We start from the raw sequence: 18,826 nt of genomic DNA, 5'->3' as shown, positions 1-18,826 counted from the left end.
CCCCTTCCAGGAAACTATAGATTAAGCAAGGCCGGGCATAAAAACTGCCCTTTAAGGTAAAAATGGAGACTCCTGGCCCCACAGGTAACAGTCAGCACATTCCACAGCCCTGAGAATAGCACCTACCAATAAGAAACTTCCAGGGCTGCATCTTATACATCCAATCAGTTTAAAATTATGTTGGCGCGCACGGGCTCCTTAAACCAACCAAAATGTATCTTTGGTATCACCCTCCTCTCTTTGTCTAAAACCTATAAAAGGCTCCACTCTCCCTTACTCTGGGCTCTCAGCACGGATCCCTTGAGTTGGTGAGGTCTGAGAGCCCGAGCTTAAGCCCAAATAAACCATAAACCTTAGCTTTTGCATTTTGGTGTGTTGGGTCCTCGGTGGTCTTTTTGGGGTCCAGTGGATGAGGTACAGCAAAGTGAAATCCAGTGGGGAGGGGGGGTCTATATATGATCAAAATCTATTGTATGAATGTGCAAAATTTTTTTTAAAAGGCACTGTTCATCTCCTGGGAGGTCAGGGAAGGAGGAGAGGGCTTCATGCAGGTAAGTAGAGACCCAGTGATGGGCAGATAGGGCCACATCTCACTTCAGGATCTTAGGTTGTGAAATTTTGCTTTGAGTGCTCTGCTGGCCTAAGCGTGAAGGACACCTGAGGCTAGTGTGGGCTTAAAAGATAAGAGAGGAAACCCAACCCATAGTACCTGGTCCTAGAGGCAGAAAAGTTTTCAGCCATGTTGTAAGAACCCCCCGCCCCGCAGCCTGTGTGGGACAGGTGGGAGACACGCTCCAGAACATCTGTGCATCATCATTTACTCCGTCTTCTGTTACTGAACTTCAAGGGTTAGTGAAACTGCTTTTCAGAAAAAGCATCACAGACAAGAAAAAAAAAAAGATTTTTCCAGCAGTAAAGCTCAGAAATAGTTCCTTTATTTTTTTAATTATGTATATGGATGCATTTTTTTTGCCTGCATGTATGTAAGTGTACCCACAGAAGCCAGAAGATGCTATCTGATCCCCTGGAACTGGAGTTATAGATGGTTGTTAGCTGTCATGTGGTGCTGGGATCCAAACCCCTGGTCCTGTGGAAGAGCAACCAGTGCTCTTAACCACTGAGCCATCTCTCCAGTCCCTTGTTTTTTTTTTTCAGGGTCTTCCTGTAGCCCCAGCTGGCCTGGAACTTACTGTGTAGACCAAGCTGGCCTTGACCTCAACAGAGCTCTGCCTGCCTCTGCCTCCTAAGTGCTGGGATTAAAGGTGTGCACTACCACACCTGCAAAAGATTTATTATGTGTATGAATGTTTTGCTTATATGTTTGTATGTGCTTCACATGCATGCACACAATTACTATGAGACCAGAGTTATGAGCCACTACTGGGAACTGAACCCAGGTCTTCTGGAAGAGCAGTCAGTGCTCTTAACCACTGAGCCATCTCTCCAGCCCCAGACATTGTTCTTAAAAAGAAAGTGTAATAACAGTTGTTTCCCCAGCCTGGTTCTCATGCACATGTAAAGCCCCCAGGAAAACATTTTCAGACATACCAAAACATGAGAAAGTTCTGAAAACTGGGCTGGAGAGATGGCTCAGCAGTTAAGAGCACTGGCTGCTCTTGCAGAGGACCCAGGTTCGATTCCCAGCACCCACATGGCAGCTAACAACTGTAACTCCAGTTCCAGGGGATCAGATGCTCTCTTCTGACCTCCTCAGACATTGCACAACATGAATGCACTTATATACATACATGAAGGCAATACACTCATATGCATAAAAAAAATTTTAAGTTCTTAGAAAACTTAGGTGGCTAGGCATGATGGTGCACACCTGTAATCCCACCACTTAGAAGATAGAGGAAGGGCAGATCAGTTACATAGTTTGAGGCCAGCCTGGGCTACATGAGACCCTGTCTCAAAATACACAAAGAGGGTTTTTTTTTAAACTTTTTAAAAAAAATTTATTTTTTTATGTGTATGTGTGTGTTGCCTGCATGTAGGTAAGTACACCTGTGCCATGCAATGCCCACGGAGGGCAGAAGAGGCTGTTGGATCCCCTGGGACTAGAGTTATGGACAGTTGTTAGCTGCCATGTGGGTGCTGGGATTCAAACCCGGGTCTTCTGCAAGAACAACCAGTGTCCTTAACCACTGAGCCCTCTCTCCAGCCCCACACAAATAGAATTTTAAAAGTAAAAACTTAGGGGGCTGGAGAGAGGGCTCAGTGGTTAAGGGTACTTGCTGCTCTTACAGAGGGCCTAGATTCAGTTCCCAATACCCACATGGAGACTCACAACAGTCTGCAACTCCAGTTCCAGAAGATCTGACACCCTTTTATGGCTGCTATAGGCACCAGGTATGCATGTGGTGCACAAGCATACATGCAGCCAAAACACTTAAAATAAATTTTTAAAAATTTTATCTTAAGTCGGCTAACAAAAATGTAAATCAGCCGGATGTGGTGGCACACACCTTTAATCCCAGCACTCGGGAGGCAGAGGCAGGTGGATCTCTGTGAGTTCAAGGCCAGCCTGGTGTCAAGCTCAACAGAGTACAATATGTAATTTTAAAAACCAATCATCAGTTGGGTGGGGTGGTTGTAAGGAGAGGGCAGAGATGGTGGAAGGGAAAAAAATACAACAGCTATATATATATATAAATTCAGGGGCTAGAGAGATGGCTCAGTGGTTAAGAACACTGCTCTTGCAGAAGACCCAGGTTCAAATCCCAGCATCCACATGGTGGCTAACAACCATTCTAACTTGAGATCCAGGGGATCCAATGCTGTCTTCTGACCTCCTCGGCATTGTACAACATGGGTGCACTTACACACATGCAAGCAATATACTCATACACATAAAATATTTTTTCAAATACATAAAGAATGAGTGGTTGAAGTCCTAGTCGTGAGCTGACGACAGATCAGAGCAGGGGCTGGGGGGTCGGCATTGGATGGCCAGTGTCGTAAGTCTTGCCGGTGTGAATCAGGTGAGAGGCAGAGGAAATGAGGGAGGCCCCCAGTGCTCATACCCAACTAGAAATCAGTGCTGCCTAATCGAAGTAAGCTGAAAATAAATGGCACTCATCTATTAATGCATTTATAGTTTACAAAAAAAAATTTTTGGAGCTGTGGCCCAGTGATTAAGAGCACTTGCTGCTCTTCCAGAGGACCAAGTTTGGTTCCCAGCACCCACATGGCGGCTCACAACAGTCTGATTCTAGGGGATCCTATGCCCTCTTCTGGCCTTCAGGCACTAGGCATATACCACGTGGAAGACATACATACACACAGACAAAACACAAATTTTTTTTAGGGGCTGGAGAGATGGCTCAGCGGTTAAGAACATTGGCTGTTCTTGCGGAAGACCCGGGCTCAAATCCCAGCACCCACATGGCAGCTCACAACTGTAACTCCAGTTCCAGGGGCTCCAACAGCCTCTTCTGTCCTCCACAGGCATTGTACATGACACGGGTGCACTTACCTACGTGCAGACATAACACACAGACACATAAGACAAAAAATTTTTTTTAATTTTTTTTTTTTTTTTGGTCTTTTTGAGAAAGGGTCTCCCTGTAGCCCCAGCTGGCCTGGAACTTACTGTGGAGCCCAGGCTGGCCTTGAACTACTATAGAAATCAGGCTGGCCTCAAACCTGCAGCAATCCTTCTGCCTCTGCCTTCCCAGTGGTGGGATTACAGGTGTGCACCACCTCCCCCAGCATTTTAGACGTTTTAAAGTAGTTTTCTGGCTTAAATATTTTTAGATGTGTAAACTGTAGTTCTATGCTTCAGAATTTCCATCCTTTCATTCCCTCACATGCACAAGAAATAATTGGAATGACCTCTACCTGGTGTTAACAGCAGTCACTTTAGTAACCAAAACATGGATTTTTTATCCTTTATTAATGGCGAGCTGTTATTTTTGCGAAACCAATGAGTAACTTCTTGTGTAGCGGTGCACAGGTGTCGGAGCCTCCCAGTACCCCAATCTGTTCCCGGGTTTGCCCAGGAGGGCATGGTGGACACTGGGTCAGTTGTGTTTGTGGAGCGCTGTCCTATGCACTGAAGGACCTTGGCAGCACCTGGCCCTCTGCCCACTAGAGACCAACAGCACCCTGGGGAAGGCATTGTGCTCATCTTGGGAGCCTGTGAATGTGCTGGGTGATGGAGCAAGGGAAGTCAAGTTTCCTAACTTAGCCTAACCTTAAAACTCAGGGTTTACCCTAGTCATCTGGGGGTGGGGGACATGGGGGAGGCAGGGCCAGAATCGTCACAAGGGTGGGTCCTTAACTATGGGAACCAGGAGGAGGGATGAGTACAGCAGGGCCAGAACTGCTGCCAAGGTGCCCCAGGCAGTTGGGAAAGGTAAGGCAAGGGTGCTCCTGGACCCTCAGGAGGGAGCAGCTCTGACTACCTCAGTCCTAATTCTAGTGAGACCCACTGTGGACTGTTACAAAACTGCATCTGTGCTTTTTTTTTTTTTGGTCTTTTTGAGACAGGGTCTCCCTGTAGTACCAGCTGTCCTGGAACTCACTATGTAGACCAGGCTGGCCTTGAACTCACAGAGATCCGCCTGCCTCTGCCTCCCGAGTGCTGGGATTAAAGGCGTGCGCCACCACGCCCGGCACATCTGTGCTTTTTTAAAACACTTGTGGCAATTAGTTACAGCAGACCCTGGAAACTGCATGGTCACAGCAGGGCAACCAGACTCCTTCCTCTGCTGAACCCATTGACCTTGCAACTACATTAACTACCACAAGTTGCCAGTAGGCCAGGGCCAGCTCTGGACCCCAGCCCCTGATGCCCCAACTTCTTGGCCTGCTGCTGTAGTGGGGAAGATTCTAAGGGATGACGACCATCTCAGCACCCCTCCATCAGGTTGCAGGTGCCCAGATAAGAACAAAACAGGAGGAATCCTGTCAACCTTCAGCCATGCAAGAAAGTGAAATAACATGAAGTCCTTTTGCTGGATGTGGTGGCGCACACCTTTAGTCCCAGCACTCAGGAGGCAGAGGCTGGCGAATCTCTGAGTTCAAGGCCAGCCTGGTTTACATAGTGAGTTCCAGGTCAGCCAGGGCTACAGAGAGAGACCCTGTCTTAAAAAAAAACAAAAAAACAAAAAAACAAAACATGAAACAACCATGAAGCCCTTTAAAGCCACGCAGGGCTGAGACACACCTAGCACGTGGCACTTTTATAGTGGCTGCTGACCTTAACTCCCCCTGCATTGACAGGAATCGTGCGGTTTTCCTGACTTCTATGGGGCTCAGCCCAGAGCATCCCACCCTCCAGGTCATCTTCAGGGGCCTCTGAGAACGGGGAGGGGGGGTCACAATATGCCTCAAGGACCTGTCCAAACCCCACTCCTTGGGACTGACCACTACCTGTCCTTGCAGTTCCATGTGCTGCCCTCCTCCTTCCCTTGCCATCCAAGAAACGAGTCCTACAGGGTGGACAAGAATTACACTCGGGGGACTCCGGAGAGAGCTGGGTGATCAGGAGGAGGTATTTCACTGAGTCTTAGGGAGGGAGGGAAGCAGGAGCATGGAATTCAAGTCAGGTCAGGGACACCATGTCCAGCAAGGGTAAGTCTGTGCCTTAGCAATGGGCTCCATACAGGAACCAGCTGGTATAGTACCACAAGCCAGCTGGTTAGTCAGGCCCAACTGAGCACAGGCCTGACTCCTGCCCTCACGGGAACCTAGGACCTATCATTTCCTTTTGACTCAAAGCTCCTTGGACCCCGCCACACTCACGGAAAAGCCCGGAACACCCCTACCGGTCTTGGAAATCCAAGGTGTTTGGCCCCACACCGACAGGATACCACCCTGCCTCCCCTCCAGGTTGATGTCCCCAAAGTATGGCATCTGTGATCACCCCAGCCCAGAATCCTTCTGCAGGCCCCCCAACACCTCTACAAGGGTAGACTTAGCTGTGGGTTCAGGATTCCTCATACTGCCCCAGATGCTCTGTATAATGTACACTGCCTTCCAGGCCCTGTCCCATTCATTTGCTGTGCAGAATGAGCCGGGTCACCACCTGCTCCTGGAAGCCTGCTTCTGTCCAGCCCCTCACTGGGTTCCTTTCCCCATCAAACTGTCCCCATCCCAGGTCAAAGGTGCCCATAGAGGCCTTGAGGCAGGATCCTGTGGGTCTCACGTGGTTGTGAAATGGTCCCGCCATTGGAGGGCCCCAAGCAAGGCATTGGGTCATGAACCAGGGCCTGTGTGCCGTTGGGTCTCCTTATGGGCCCACAGGTGCTGGACACCATTATGTCCACAGTGCAGTTGCTCTTTCAGAAGACTGCTCTCTGACTCTCTTCCCTACCTCCCCGCCAGGGCCCCAGGAAGAGCAGCTCTCCTGAGTCCTGAGACCTCTGCCCCAGCCTGTTCCTCTTCTGTGTATAGGTCCTGACCCCATGGGACACAAAGAGGGCTTGGCACAGAGGTCGTCTCCCCACCATCACCACTTCCCGCCCCCAAAGAAAGGCACTGGACCACAGATACTAGCTGCGCTCTTAGGAGCTGGGCTCTTAGGAGAGGGGTGACCTCTAGGTCAGGGCCTCAAAATTCGCGTTCTGCCAAAAGGGTGCGCTCCGGGTCAAGAAGTCCTGGAAGGCATTGCTGGAATTGAAGGATCTGAGCCGGTGAGGGAGGAGCACGTCCCTGACCACGTCCTCCGACGCCAGCTCGGCCACCATCCGCGTGATGTCCTGCGGGGGACTGCAGTGTCAGGGGCCGAGCGGGGAGGGAGCGGGGCAGGGCGGGGAGGGAGCGGGGCAGGGCGGGCGTGGAATCCGGGCCCGCGGCGCACCGGGTCTTGGGAGGGGACCCCGGCGCCTGGCCCCTCCCTTGCGCGCTGCATCGCCAGGCGTCGGCGCTCCTCGATGCTGACGTTCCAGCAGCTGCCTAGGCGCCTGGGCCCCGGAGGCTCGCACACCTGCGGAGACGGAACGGGATCCAGCACCGGCAAGGGCCCCCGCGCAGCTGCATTCCAGCACCGCCACCCTGACGCCCTCTCAGTGCTCCAGTACGAGCTGCAGGCGGGCCGGCAGCTCCCCATTACGCAACCCTCTGCGGGACACCCGCCTAGCTCCGCGTTCACGGACCCTATGGGGTCCCCATGCGGCCCCAGTGTGTCTGCCCCGAGGCCGCGGAGGCCTTACAGCTGGTGCTGGCAAAGCGCTGGGCTGGAGGCACAGCACCTCAACCTGTTGTGTGCCCCCAAAAAGTGCGTCTCTAAGGTCAACCTCAAGCATCCTTCCTCCCTAAGTCGCCAGTAAAGTGATCCTGAAGGCTGGGTTCATTACCAACACTGACAAACATTAAATTAATTAAATAAAAATAAATAAATAAGCAAGCAAGACATAGAGACTTAGGAGGAAATGAACATTCATGAATGCCCTAAGAACAAATTTAAAAAACAGTCAAGGGCTGAGGAGAGTGATTATCAGAGCCATGGAGACTGAGAAAGTGACTTGCAGGAATGTTGGCTTGCAGGGAAACCCACCCTCAAGTGGTACCAGGCTGCCCCCTGCCCTGGTGCACTGTCTGTGGAAGACCCACCTAGGGGCACACCCTGCTGTGGAGGGAGGGGTGCCAGGCCACAAGTAGGGGATGATGCAATTCCAAATGAAAAACCCCTTCCTCAAAAAAATCATAAAAGAATGAACATGACCCAATGGTACTTCTGAGTGTAGACCCAGAACTGAAAACTGGGTCTCTGAAAGGTGTGTTGCACACCCACAACAGCATCATTTAGTCAAAACACGGAAGTAATTCCAGTGCCCATCAAGGAGGGATCCACTTAGACAATGGACCATTATTCAGCCTTAAATGGGAAGGACATTTGACACATGCTGCTATGTGGGGGAATTCAGAGGACCCTGCTCAGTGAAAGAGTATGTTTCACAAGCTACACGATCCTGCTGGAACAGGAACTCAAACTCACTGGGGAAGAAAAGGGAGATGCTTAATGGAGACAGCCATAGACTGTGGGAAGGTGGGAAATCTTCAAGTCCATTTCACAGCAATGTGAATATATTCAACACCACTAACTCCGCATTTAGAAAGCATTAAGTGCTGGATGTCCTCAAGGACAGAGCACACATTTCACATATGCAAGACCCAGGATTCATCCGAGCACCTCCACCAACACACAAAACGTAGTTAAACACATGAGAAAAAAAGTGGATATTTGACCCAAAGACACACAGAGAGAAGATGTAGAGACACAAGCAGACACTGGTCTACAAGCCAGAGAGTGCCCTGCACCCCTCCCCCCAGTCCTCAGAGGCAGGATGTGTGCCCCACTGAATTTACAGGCCAAAGTCCTCTTCTCCATAGCTGGGACCAGGAAAGCCTTTGGGAAGTGAGGAGGTCCTGAGGGTGGTGCCCTCACAGATGGAGTTAGTACTTCAGAAAGGTGCCCCCAAGAGCTCAGTCATCCCTTCCCCATGAGGACAAAGCTGAAGGGCAATGTCCATGACCTGGGAAGCAAGCCCTCTCTAGACCTGAGTCCACCTGGACCTTGGGCTTGAACTGCCAGTCTTTAAAAAGAAGTGTCTTGGGGCTGGAGAGATGACTCAGCCCTCTTCTGACCTCCGTGGCATTGCACGACACAGGTGCACTCACATACATGCAGGCAATACACTCATACACATAAAATAAAAATAAATATTAAAAAAAAAGAAGTCTTTACATACCACCTAAACTATGGCAGTTTGCTATGGCGGCACAGACTGAGGGCAACATCAGCATTTCTGACACCTTCTCTTTTTAGATCTCTGGATCCCAGAACTGTGAGACAATAAATTCCTGATGCTTAAATCAGAAAAAGGTGTGTGTGTGTGTGTGTGTGTGTGTGTGTGCAAACCCCCAGCCCCTCCTCCCTGAAGCCTGGTCTACTCTACCTCCTCCTGGCCTAGTCTAGAGTTCCTTTCTGTTAAAGAGCAGAGGCCTGTAGCCCCTGAAAGCAGGTTGCAAAGGCACAGCAGCCTGATACCCAACCAAGTGTATCACAGCAAAGCCAGCTGCTAATGGAGCCCATCAGAACACCCAGATACTCAAGGTCACCAGTGTGTACTGATGAAGCCCAGAGGTCAAAACAGAATAGAACCGCCAGTCAGGAGGCCAAGAAACAAGAGAGAGATCCCAGGCCTCCATCGTCACTGTGGCCCTCCCTTCCAATGCAGGATGCATGCAATGCAAGAAACAAAACCAGCAGCATGTAGAGAAGGACTATCCAGAGGACAAGGACGACAGCATGTGGGGAAGGGTCATCGAGAGGGCAAGGAGGACCCTGGACATGAGAAGTGTGACTTGGTGGGATGAAAACTCAGTGGGAGGCTGGTCCAGACTTGTTCCTATTCTTGACTCTATTCTTTGCATAGTAGTGAGACTGTCCATCTCCCCTTTAACACTGTGCTGTCACAGTGCTTCCTGAGGGAGGACCTTCTGTCCTGCTTACAGCACTGGCTGAGGGCACATGTGCTCTATATGGACCACGTAGAACAATGGGCCTCATGTTTGTGGCAGCAATCTCAAGAACAGCAGACCTCTCATAGTGAGGGGCTCACACAAGACATGCAACCCACCCACTTCAGACCCAGAAGTGGAAAACAGAAGTTCATTTGGAGATGCTCATTACACGGCATCTATCATGGTCTAGTAACAGGACCGAAAACAAAGAGAACCACAGCAAAGTCATAAAAACTAGGAAATCATGAGAAAGACAATCATTCCTGTGTGACCAACTTCCACCTAATAAAAGGAGGGAAACAGAGAAAATGAACATGTACATACACAAACATGCACAGACACGTGAACAAAAGCTGTCCAGAGATGAGGGTAAAAGGCTCCAGATTGAGTGGAGAGGAAGAGCCACATCATGGTGCATTGTGGTGACAGTGCAGAACATAGACAAGAGGAAAGAGATCTTAAAAAGCGTTCCAAGATAAAACCAGCATGGGGCTGGGGGGAGCGGTTGCTTAGGCATAACATACCTGTCTAGCATGCACAAGGTCCTGGGTTCAGTTCCCAGCAACACACACAAAACCAGAGCACGCACAAAGAATCAGAAGCCCGTGTGGCCTAGGGTGTTAGACGGCGGTACTGGAGGAAGGCGGGAGGTGCCTTAGAAGGCCTGCAAGAAAATTCTCTAACCAAATTATCTAACCAAAAGCATCATAGAAGTGTGCAAAGATTTCTGAGTCTTTAAAGTCTCGAAAACTTCAACATCCTGTGAATCCTTTTGGAGGAAGTTGATGACTGATATACTCTGGGAGTAAATACAGAAATAGAAAACCAAGGACCCAGGAAACAGACAAGAGACAGACAGACAGGGGAGGCCTGCGTGGGGCCCATGGGTGGCAGAAGAGCTGCAACAGAAAAGCCAGGCTCCAGAGAGCCACCGACCTGATGCACTTACTCAACTCTGAGAGGAATGGAAAATGGAAGCTCAATGGGAAAGGATAGTTAATTCAACTATTACCTCAAAAAAAAAAAAAGCGGAGCAGCTAGGGGTGGTGGCACACACCTTTAGGGGGGGGGGGGGGGCAGTGCGGGCGGGGGGTGGACGACACTACATATTGAGTTCCAGGCTAGCTGAGGCTACAGGGAGACCACGTCTCAAAAGACAAAATAAGCCGGGTGTGGTGACACACCACTTTAATCCCAGGCAGAGGCAGGCGGATCTCTGTGAGTTCAAGGCCAGCCTGGGCTACAGGGAGACCATGTCTCAAAAAGACCCCCCCCCCAAAAAAAGACAAAATAAATAAATAAAAATACAAAAGGATTATGAAAGGTTAGTAAATTAAAGGAAAAAAGAGTAAATGAGTCCAGGCATGGTGGCACATGCCTTTAATTCCAGCACATGGAAGGCAGAGGCAGGTGATCTCTGTGAGTTCCAGGCCAGTCAGGGCTACATAGTAAGACCCTACCTCAAATTAAAAAAAAAAGTAGACAATGATTACAAATAGGTTCTTTGAGAAATTAGTGGGACAGTCACTCTGTCCTCGCCTGCTCGTCGGTCCAGCTAAAGCTATCACCATCATTTTTACCACTTTATTCATGCTTAGTGCTCAGGTTAGCTGCTGCTTTGGGAACTGAACACCCACCGGCTCTACAAGCTTTTCTTTCTTTTTCCTGTTTATTTTATGGCAGGCCAATGACCTGCTGCTGAGTTACACCCCTCAGCCGCCATTCAACAATAAAAAAGTTTCCTCAGGGCTGCAGAGACCGCTCAGCGGTTAAGAGCACTGACTGCTCTTGCAGAGGACCTGGGTTCAATTCCCAGCACCCACATGGTGGCTACAAACGGTCCTTAACTCCAGTTCCAGGGGAATCTGCTCTTCTGACCTCCGTGGCATTGCATGACACGGGTGCGGTCACATACATGCAGGCAGTACACTCATGCACATGGAGTAAAAATAATAAATGTTTGGGGAAAAAAGGTTTCTTCATTGATGTTTTGTTTTGTAGACAGGGTCTTGGCAAGTAGCTCACACTGGTCTTGGACTCATAATCCTCCTGTCTCCGTATCCCAAGGGTTGAGATGACAAGTAGGTGTCACTGTGCTGGCTTTCCCATCTTAAATCATCTTTTCATAGATTCTGGTTGGTATTTCCATGATATAAATACTATAAGCATTTCTTCTAGACTGCTTGTCTGTCTCAGCCTCTGTCATACTCTAGAAATCTGTTGGGCTTTCCCCCAAGGACTTTTAAGTCTGTGCTAAGAAAACCACGGCTTCCCTGGGATTCTAAATACATATCCTTCAGGAGTTTTCTGTGGTTTATGTTTGGTGTGTGTGCACACGTATGCGCTCTGAGGTGGGGCTGTAAATCGACAATCACCCCACTATCATTTGTTGAAAACTGTTTACCGTGAGTTTGTAAGTCCACAATAAGCACAAATCAAACCCCGAGATTTATTCAGGGTCAACTTCTGAGCTTTTATCCTAGATTTTTGTGGGTACAATTTACCCAACTTTCGCAATCCCACACAATTTTTTCCTTGGTGCCTGAGTTTAGAGCAAAACCTAGCTTTACTTGTTTTAAAAAATTTGTTGCATGGTTTTTCAAATTTAAAGTCTTTGTTTTTCAAATTATATGTTAATGAATATATTAGCAACATAGTGCTTACATTTGCATATTCAGAATGGGTAACTGTTGTGTCCAGGGGCTCCTAAGCTGCACCACGACGGGGAGGATCCTTTCATTTGCCCTGCTTCGATAGAGATGGTACCCAGTGACTCTTCCCATCCGCAGTCACGTTCCTGTGCCCCTCCCCCAACTCCTAACATTAAGTAGGAATGACCAGTGTAAATAAAAAGATATGATGGCGTGTGCCGCCCAGGCTAGATCATAAAAAACCACTTGCAGCCCTCTCCACTCACTCACTGGGGGAAGTTAAGTGCCTGGTTGCCTGCCTTTGTGCAGCTGCTCAACTGCCCAGGGGAGTTCCCCACCCAGACAGCTCCCTGTGGTAAGGGTCTGCAACCCTCTCTCCCATCTAGCACTGACTTGCTCACTTACAGGGAACCGCTGTAGCAGCGGCTTCCGGCCTCCCCCCACCTTCAGATGACTGGCTGACTGAAACCTTGACCATAACCTCTAGAGTCCAAGCCACAGCCACCCCACAAAACAGCTCCCAAATACATGGCCTGCAGGCATGGTGACACATACTCAGACTCTCAGAGCTCAAGAGGTGGAGGCAGGAAGATCAAGAGGTCAAGGTCATCCTTGGCTATACAGCAAGTTAGAAGCCACCCTGGGCTGTTACATGAGATCTTGTTTCAAAAATCCCAAACCAAATAAATACCCTCCCCACCCAAAAAAGGGAAAACAACTGAATAATTTTTGGGGAAAACTGGCAGGTTGAAAACATTATATATGTCCATCCAATAGTATGGTACATGTCCACACACCTCCATGTTATCTGGCGAAACTTTGTGCCTCATATAAGGCGTTCAACAGGGGCTGGAGAGACGACTCTACCTCTCCAGGTACAGCTGCATGTATGTGGCACATGTGGTGCACATACAGACAAGCACAAACATATACACATAAAAAAATAAAATGGGGGTTGGAGAGGTGGCTCAATGGTTAGGAGCACTGGCTGCTCTTGGAGAGGATCTTGGCTCAATTCCCAGCACCCACATAGCAACTAAAAATTGTCCATAACTCCAGTTTCAGAGGATCCAACACCCTCTTCTGGCCTCTGTGGGCATTGCATGCATGTAGTGCAGTTACATATGTGAGCAAAACGCTCATACACAAAAAATAAATTTAAAAATTAAAAATAGGGAGCCAGGCATGGTGGCAAGTCCCTTTAATCCCAGCACTTGGGAGGCAGAGGCAGGCGGATCTCTGTGAGTTCGAGGCCAGCCTGGTCTACATAGTGAGTTCCAGGACAGCTGGGGCTACAGGGAGACCCTGTCTCAAAAAGACAAAAAAAAAAAAAAAAAAAAAAAAAAAAAAAAAATCAGTTGCTCAAGTGAATGGGGACCCTATTCATGGCATTATCTGGTTGGTTATTTTCAGTGTATTGAAAGTAGTAAGTTGCTGTGGTCATGTAACCAACCTTCTTCCTCTTTTAGTTTTAAATTGGCTTGTGTAAACCAGACATGGTGGCACACCTTTAACTCCAGCACCCAGGAGGCAGAAACAGGTGGGTCTCTGTGAGATTGAGGCTAGCCTGGTCTATAGAGCAAGCTCCAGACCAGCTGGTTCTCCAGGGAGACCATCTCAAAACAAAAACAAAAAAATTAAGTAAAATAAATAAACTGGCTTGTGTGTAGACAGCATATTATTGCCAATAGTGATCACTTTTCTTCTATTTTCATATTCTTTCTGTGCCAGTCTGCATCTCTCTAGTATGGCCAGCACAGCCTTGCACTATGAAGCAGGCAGCATTTTTACAGTGATGTGATGAGCCATGAAATGCCTTGGAGTCCCCTCAGCCCTGGCGACTTTGCTCTCTAGGAACACAACTCTTCTCCCCCACCGTTCAGGTCTTTGTCATTCTTGGAGGGGTGTTTTAGTTCACCTCAAATAGGTTTTGCACTTTTCCTAAGTTTTACTGCTGTCATGAAATGTGAGGACTGTCTTCCCTTGCTGACTCCCAGTTTGTTGTTGTACTTACAGAGGCTGACTTCTAAACTGTGTAATGTTCCAGATTTTTCTGGAAAGACCAGGACAGTCACAGGGTCTCCATGTGTGGTTGACTTTGCCTGTTTGGTGCTCCTTGGTTGGTTAGTCAAAGTTTCAAGAGAAGATGAGGTTAAGAGGAGGGTGTCCTCTGTGGTGCAGTCAGTGGTCACCCTAAGCGCCTGCCTGCTCCTCTTCAGTGTTCACAACACTCTGTGGCCATCCTGGCCAGATTGTCAGGGAGTGTTTTGCTGTGGCTGAGCTGGATGCCTGGGGACCCTTTGCTGGGGAGGTTATCTCCAGCCCTTGCATCAGTCCATAGTCAGTGTTCTGCGAGGACATGATGGCACCACATGTGGCACTGTAGGCCTCAAATAAGCAGCAGAGAAGCTGACTCTGGGGCTCAAGCTGGGAAGGGAGGGACAACAGATATCTGTTAGCCAGGCTAGGAGCTCTGGGGGAGGTGACACTGCAGATAGGGTCAGCCTAGGAAAGATCCAGAGGAAGAATCTTCCACACCAAGGAGGCATCCACGGAGAGTGGGAAGAAAGAGTCCACACAGGACAAGGTTAGGAGGGCAGCCTGGGCAACCCTCAAGGCCACTAGCACAACTGGAGAACTGTGAAGGGAAGAGGTGCATAGGAGCCACTTCTGAAGGGAACCAGAGTAGACACTGAAGTGACTCTCTGTCCCCAGCCAGGAGCCTGGAGTGGGACCAGTATGCACTCCCTTACCCTGACCCTTCAGACACAAGGCTCCATGGTTCTTTCCCACTAACTGACTAGGATGGAAGCCATGCATCTGTTCCTTGTCCTGAGCACCCCTCACCCATGGCAGATGACACTAGTGTTTTGACAGTCTATGCCCAGCATGAGTTGTTGGCCTCATGAAAGCTGAGGGTCTGTTGGTTGGGACTGCGGAAGTCCTAGCACTTGGGACCTTTGTAGGGACCTCGAAGCACTGGAGGACATGCCTAGGAGGTTACAAACACTTGAGAGCCCACACAGATAGCTCTGAGAGCTTGCTCTCTGTTTTGTTGTTAGGTTTTGAGGTAGGGTCTTGTTATGCAGCCCAGTCTGGCCTTGAAGTTACAACAGTACTGCCTAGACTTCTTCGAGTGCTGGGATTAGAAGCATGAGTCACCACATCCAGATTGGCAGCCCACTTCTTTACCTGCCACTGTTGATCTCAACAGGTACACATGTAGACAAACATCCCAGTGCCCGGCTCAAGGGGCTGGTTACAGGACCAGCACCCAGAACTACCAGCACCAAAGAGCCCTTCATGCACTAGTCCTGTCATAAGCTTGACCCATGTGGTCTGGCTTTGAATCCTCCCTGAGTGGAACTACGCACAGATGGTGTGACTTCCTCTGCTCAGGGAACACCCTGGGGTCTGCACAGTTGCACCTGCTCCTCTCCCCACTGGGCTGAACACAGCTCATTGCTTGCTGTCCAGTGGCAGCTGGTCAGGGTTTGCTTCCTGTTGAGGTTGTCATAGACACAGCTGCTATGCACATTTCAGTGGTGACTGACATCTGTCCAGAGGGGAGGACACAGCCCCTGCTGTAGGGACCTCATTCTTCCTCCCGGGTAGTGACATCCACTTGGCCAGGGGAAGGGAACCCTGGGGAGGGCTGAAATGGGTGTCTGCCATCCTCTTCTTGGTTTCAGGTGACCCCTGCACGGGTCCACCAGAGAGGGCAAGGGGTGCAAGAAGCCAGCCAGTGGTCAGAGAGAGGCCCCAACCCCAGCTGCATGTTTCTGTCGCTCATTCAGTTTCCCCCTCTGGTCCCAGAGGCCCCTTCTCCCCACCATCCCACCTCAAAGCCTGGGTTTCCAGCAAGGCCTAATGCTTGCTTACCCAGTCCTGGGTCTGCAGATCCTTCCAAGGGTTGCTCTCAGTGTCTGGCTGGACTGAGGTTGCTGAAGGCCCATCTGGGAAAGACTGCTGCCCTGGCTCTTGAGTGACCTGCCACTGCAGCATCTTCCTCTGGGGACGCTGCTGCCTGTTGTCCATCTCTACCCCCAACAGACTGCAGTCCAGGCTTCTAGGGCTCTGGGGAAGGGGCGGGAAGGGCGCCGGGCACCGGCAGGCTCTGCTTTGGCCACTTTCTAGTCAGTGACCACTCTTACCCACAGACAATCCCGCACTGGCAAATACTGCACATCAAGGACTCCCCAGGGACAGCAGCACCCCACCCCGCTCTTCCCTACCCCTGCTGTCCCTGGCCAGCCTTCTCCCGACTGGGCTCCTGCCCGCAGTCCACCTCCCGCCTGTGACCTCCTCCCTCCTACACGCCCAAGGCCAAGCCCCGAGCTCTCATTTCCAACCCTCTCCCTGGTCTTCGCCGAGGAGACAGTTGCGGGGGGGGGTGGGGGGTGTCGAGGATGCAGGAGTCACCCTCACGCACCCACGCGGGAGGACCTCTCCCAGTGAGGTCAGGGGAGGGTTCAGGGAGACCCGGAAAGGCCCCGTAAGATCGACTCAAGGGAGCTGGCCCGACACTGGAGTGGCGGGAAGGGCTGGGAGGACCCATGGGATCCAGGCTGGGCAGCTCAAAGGCCGCCGAGGATGGTGGAGCGAGGTGGGGGTCAGCAGGGCGGTCTGGGGTAGTGTGCCCGGGCTCAGCGGGGTGTGCAGGGTGCGGGCCGTGAGGTCTGAGCGGGATGAGCTCCGCCGGGTGCCAAGGGTGGAATCTGATCTGGAGGGGCAGACGCACCTCTGCGAAGGGCGGAGCCCGAACCAGAAGTCTCCGCACTGCACATCCCACCCACTTCCGCTTCCGGCCTAGCGGGGGGGGGGGGGAGGCGCCCCCACCCTGGGGCCCCCACACCACAAGAACGACAAACAGGGGGGGGCGGGGGGCGGAGCCCGAACCAGAAGTCTCCGCACTGCACACCCCACCCACTTCCGCTTCCGGCCTAGCGGGGGGGGGGGGCAGCACTCCCAGCCTGAGCGCCCCAATACACAAGAAAGCACAACAGTGGGCGGCCGGAGTGCGGTCGGTTTATTAGTGTCGCTTCAGCACCTTGAAATCGTCCACATGGTCACATGGGACAGATCAGCATCTGCTCCCGGAAAAGCTATTTACATGAGTCCTACTTCCCATTAAAAACCAGCAACGCACAGCACACGGCCAACAGCCCCGCTGGGCCTCCAGGACAGGACAGTGGACGGCATGGGGGGGGGGCCGGAAGAATGCCCGGACGTTTTCTTGGAATTCATTCCGGACGGAGGCTAGAGGCCGTCTTCCGCTCTGGAATGAGGCCTGCAGGGAATGGCAGGTAAGCCCTGACAGTCACCCAGGTTCCCCTCGGCCCTGCCAGCTCTGGTACTGATACAGGACAATGGGCTACATGCGGAGGGTAGGGGCAGGGACCAACCCCCCAGCTGGCGGGGATGAGGGTAGAGTTTACTCCCTCACAGGCTGTGTGGCGAGATCTAAGAGGAGCCTGGCGTGTTGAGTCCAGGTGTTGGTCTAAGGTGATGCCTTGGGGCTGAGGCCCATGGGAAGGACACACTCCACTGTCCTGGCCACTGCACTGGCTGTCAGGTGGCTTTGGCGTCTAGTTGTCCTTAGAGGGGACAAAGTGCTTTTCCATCCATCAGTCCTCATTATAGCTCTATGAGGTAGGCAAGGGAAATGGGACCGTCCCTCTTTAACCAATGGAGAAACTGAGGCACAGAAGGAATGACTGCTGCCCAGGTCTGCACCTGGCAGAGCCGGCTGTGGTAGTGCGTGCATGGTGCTCAGTGCTAGGCTGTCCTGACTGGGCCCAGGGTCAGCTGCTGGACAGAGGCTCCTCTCCCTTGTGTGCAAGGTCAGAGCTCTGGCGCCAGTCAGGGGAACATGTGCAGAGGCTGAGGTCTCCTGGAAAGGGGCTGCCCACAGGATGAGCCTCAGCCACCTATGGCCTCAAGGCTAGAAAAGTGGCCCAATCTATTTTACCAATGGTGACTTTTGGGAAGAAACTAGAGGTACGTAAGTCAGGCTCTTAGGCTACGAAGGTCACAGTGGCCTGACACCTCACCCCAGGCCCTTTTCATGGTATAGTTCAGCAAGGTCTCCCTGGGAGAGCCTCTGCAGGGCATCCTGTTCACAGACTGCCACTGAGGCCAGTATCTGGGGGGGTCCAACCCAGGTTCCAATGCTAGTGCCTGGGCCCTCACCCTGGAGAAATAGGCCCCATTTACCAACTGGGCATGCGGGAAGCAGGTAAATCAAGGGAAAAACAGGCCCCCAATCACCCCAGGAAAGGAGGATTCATCAAACAGCCTGCCCCACTCTTGGTCGTCTTCTGAGCACAGATGTGCACAGTTCTCAATCTCAAGAGGACACTAGGCTTAGAGCTCTCGGTGGACCGCCAGGGTCCCTGTAAGGGCCACAGCTTCCAAGGGGGGCAGGCACTAGGTGTACTCTTCCTATGGACTCTGCAGGGAGAGAGGCTTGTTGGGAGAATTAAGACTGAATCAGAAACAACCCGCCCCCCCCAGCCACCCATGGGTCTGCTGCGGGGAGATTCAGTCAGATGGATGACCCTGGCTTCAGGCTAGCACACTCCTCTCCTGCTAGGTGGGAAGGTCGTGGAGGGTGGGGCTGCCACCAAGAATGCAACCCAGGTGGCTCCAAGGAGCTTGGCTTGGACTGACCAAGATCTGTAGGGAAAGCCTACACAGGT

General features: G+C 51.1%; 1 protein-coding gene across 3 annotated transcripts; it reads right to left on the bottom strand.

Moving 5' to 3' along the window:
• Positions 1–5,287: 5,287 nt before the first annotated feature.
• On the bottom strand, positions 5,288–16,874 carry Tex22 (testis expressed 22). 3 transcript variants are annotated; one of them, XM_008856382.3, is made up of 4 exons: positions 16,558–16,874; positions 16,008–16,202; positions 6,809–6,934; positions 5,288–6,707 (listed from the first exon to the last, which is right to left on the bottom strand). In XM_008856382.3, exons 1-4 carry the CDS (start codon positions 16,681–16,683, stop codon positions 6,546–6,548), a joined length of 609 nt encoding a protein of 202 aa, XP_008854604.1. In that variant the 5' UTR covers positions 16,684–16,874; the 3' UTR covers positions 5,288–6,545. The 3 variants fall into 3 exon arrangements, with proteins under 3 accessions (XP_008854604.1, XP_008854605.1, XP_029413708.1); XM_008856383.3 differs by lacking the exons at positions 5,288–6,707; positions 6,809–6,934 and adding an exon at positions 13,791–14,552; XM_029557848.1 differs by lacking the exons at positions 5,288–6,707; positions 6,809–6,934 and adding an exon at positions 15,366–15,824.
• Positions 16,875–18,826: the final 1,952 nt, after the last annotated feature.

This window comes from Nannospalax galili, unplaced genomic scaffold (assembly GCF_000622305.1).
Source record: "Nannospalax galili isolate Female #2095 unplaced genomic scaffold, S.galili_v1.0 scaffold68, whole genome shotgun sequence".
Lineage (NCBI taxonomy): Eukaryota > Metazoa > Chordata > Mammalia > Rodentia > Spalacidae > Nannospalax > Nannospalax galili.
The sequence above is the reverse complement of the archived record's forward strand: the minus strand, read 5'-3'. Positions and strand labels throughout refer to the sequence as shown.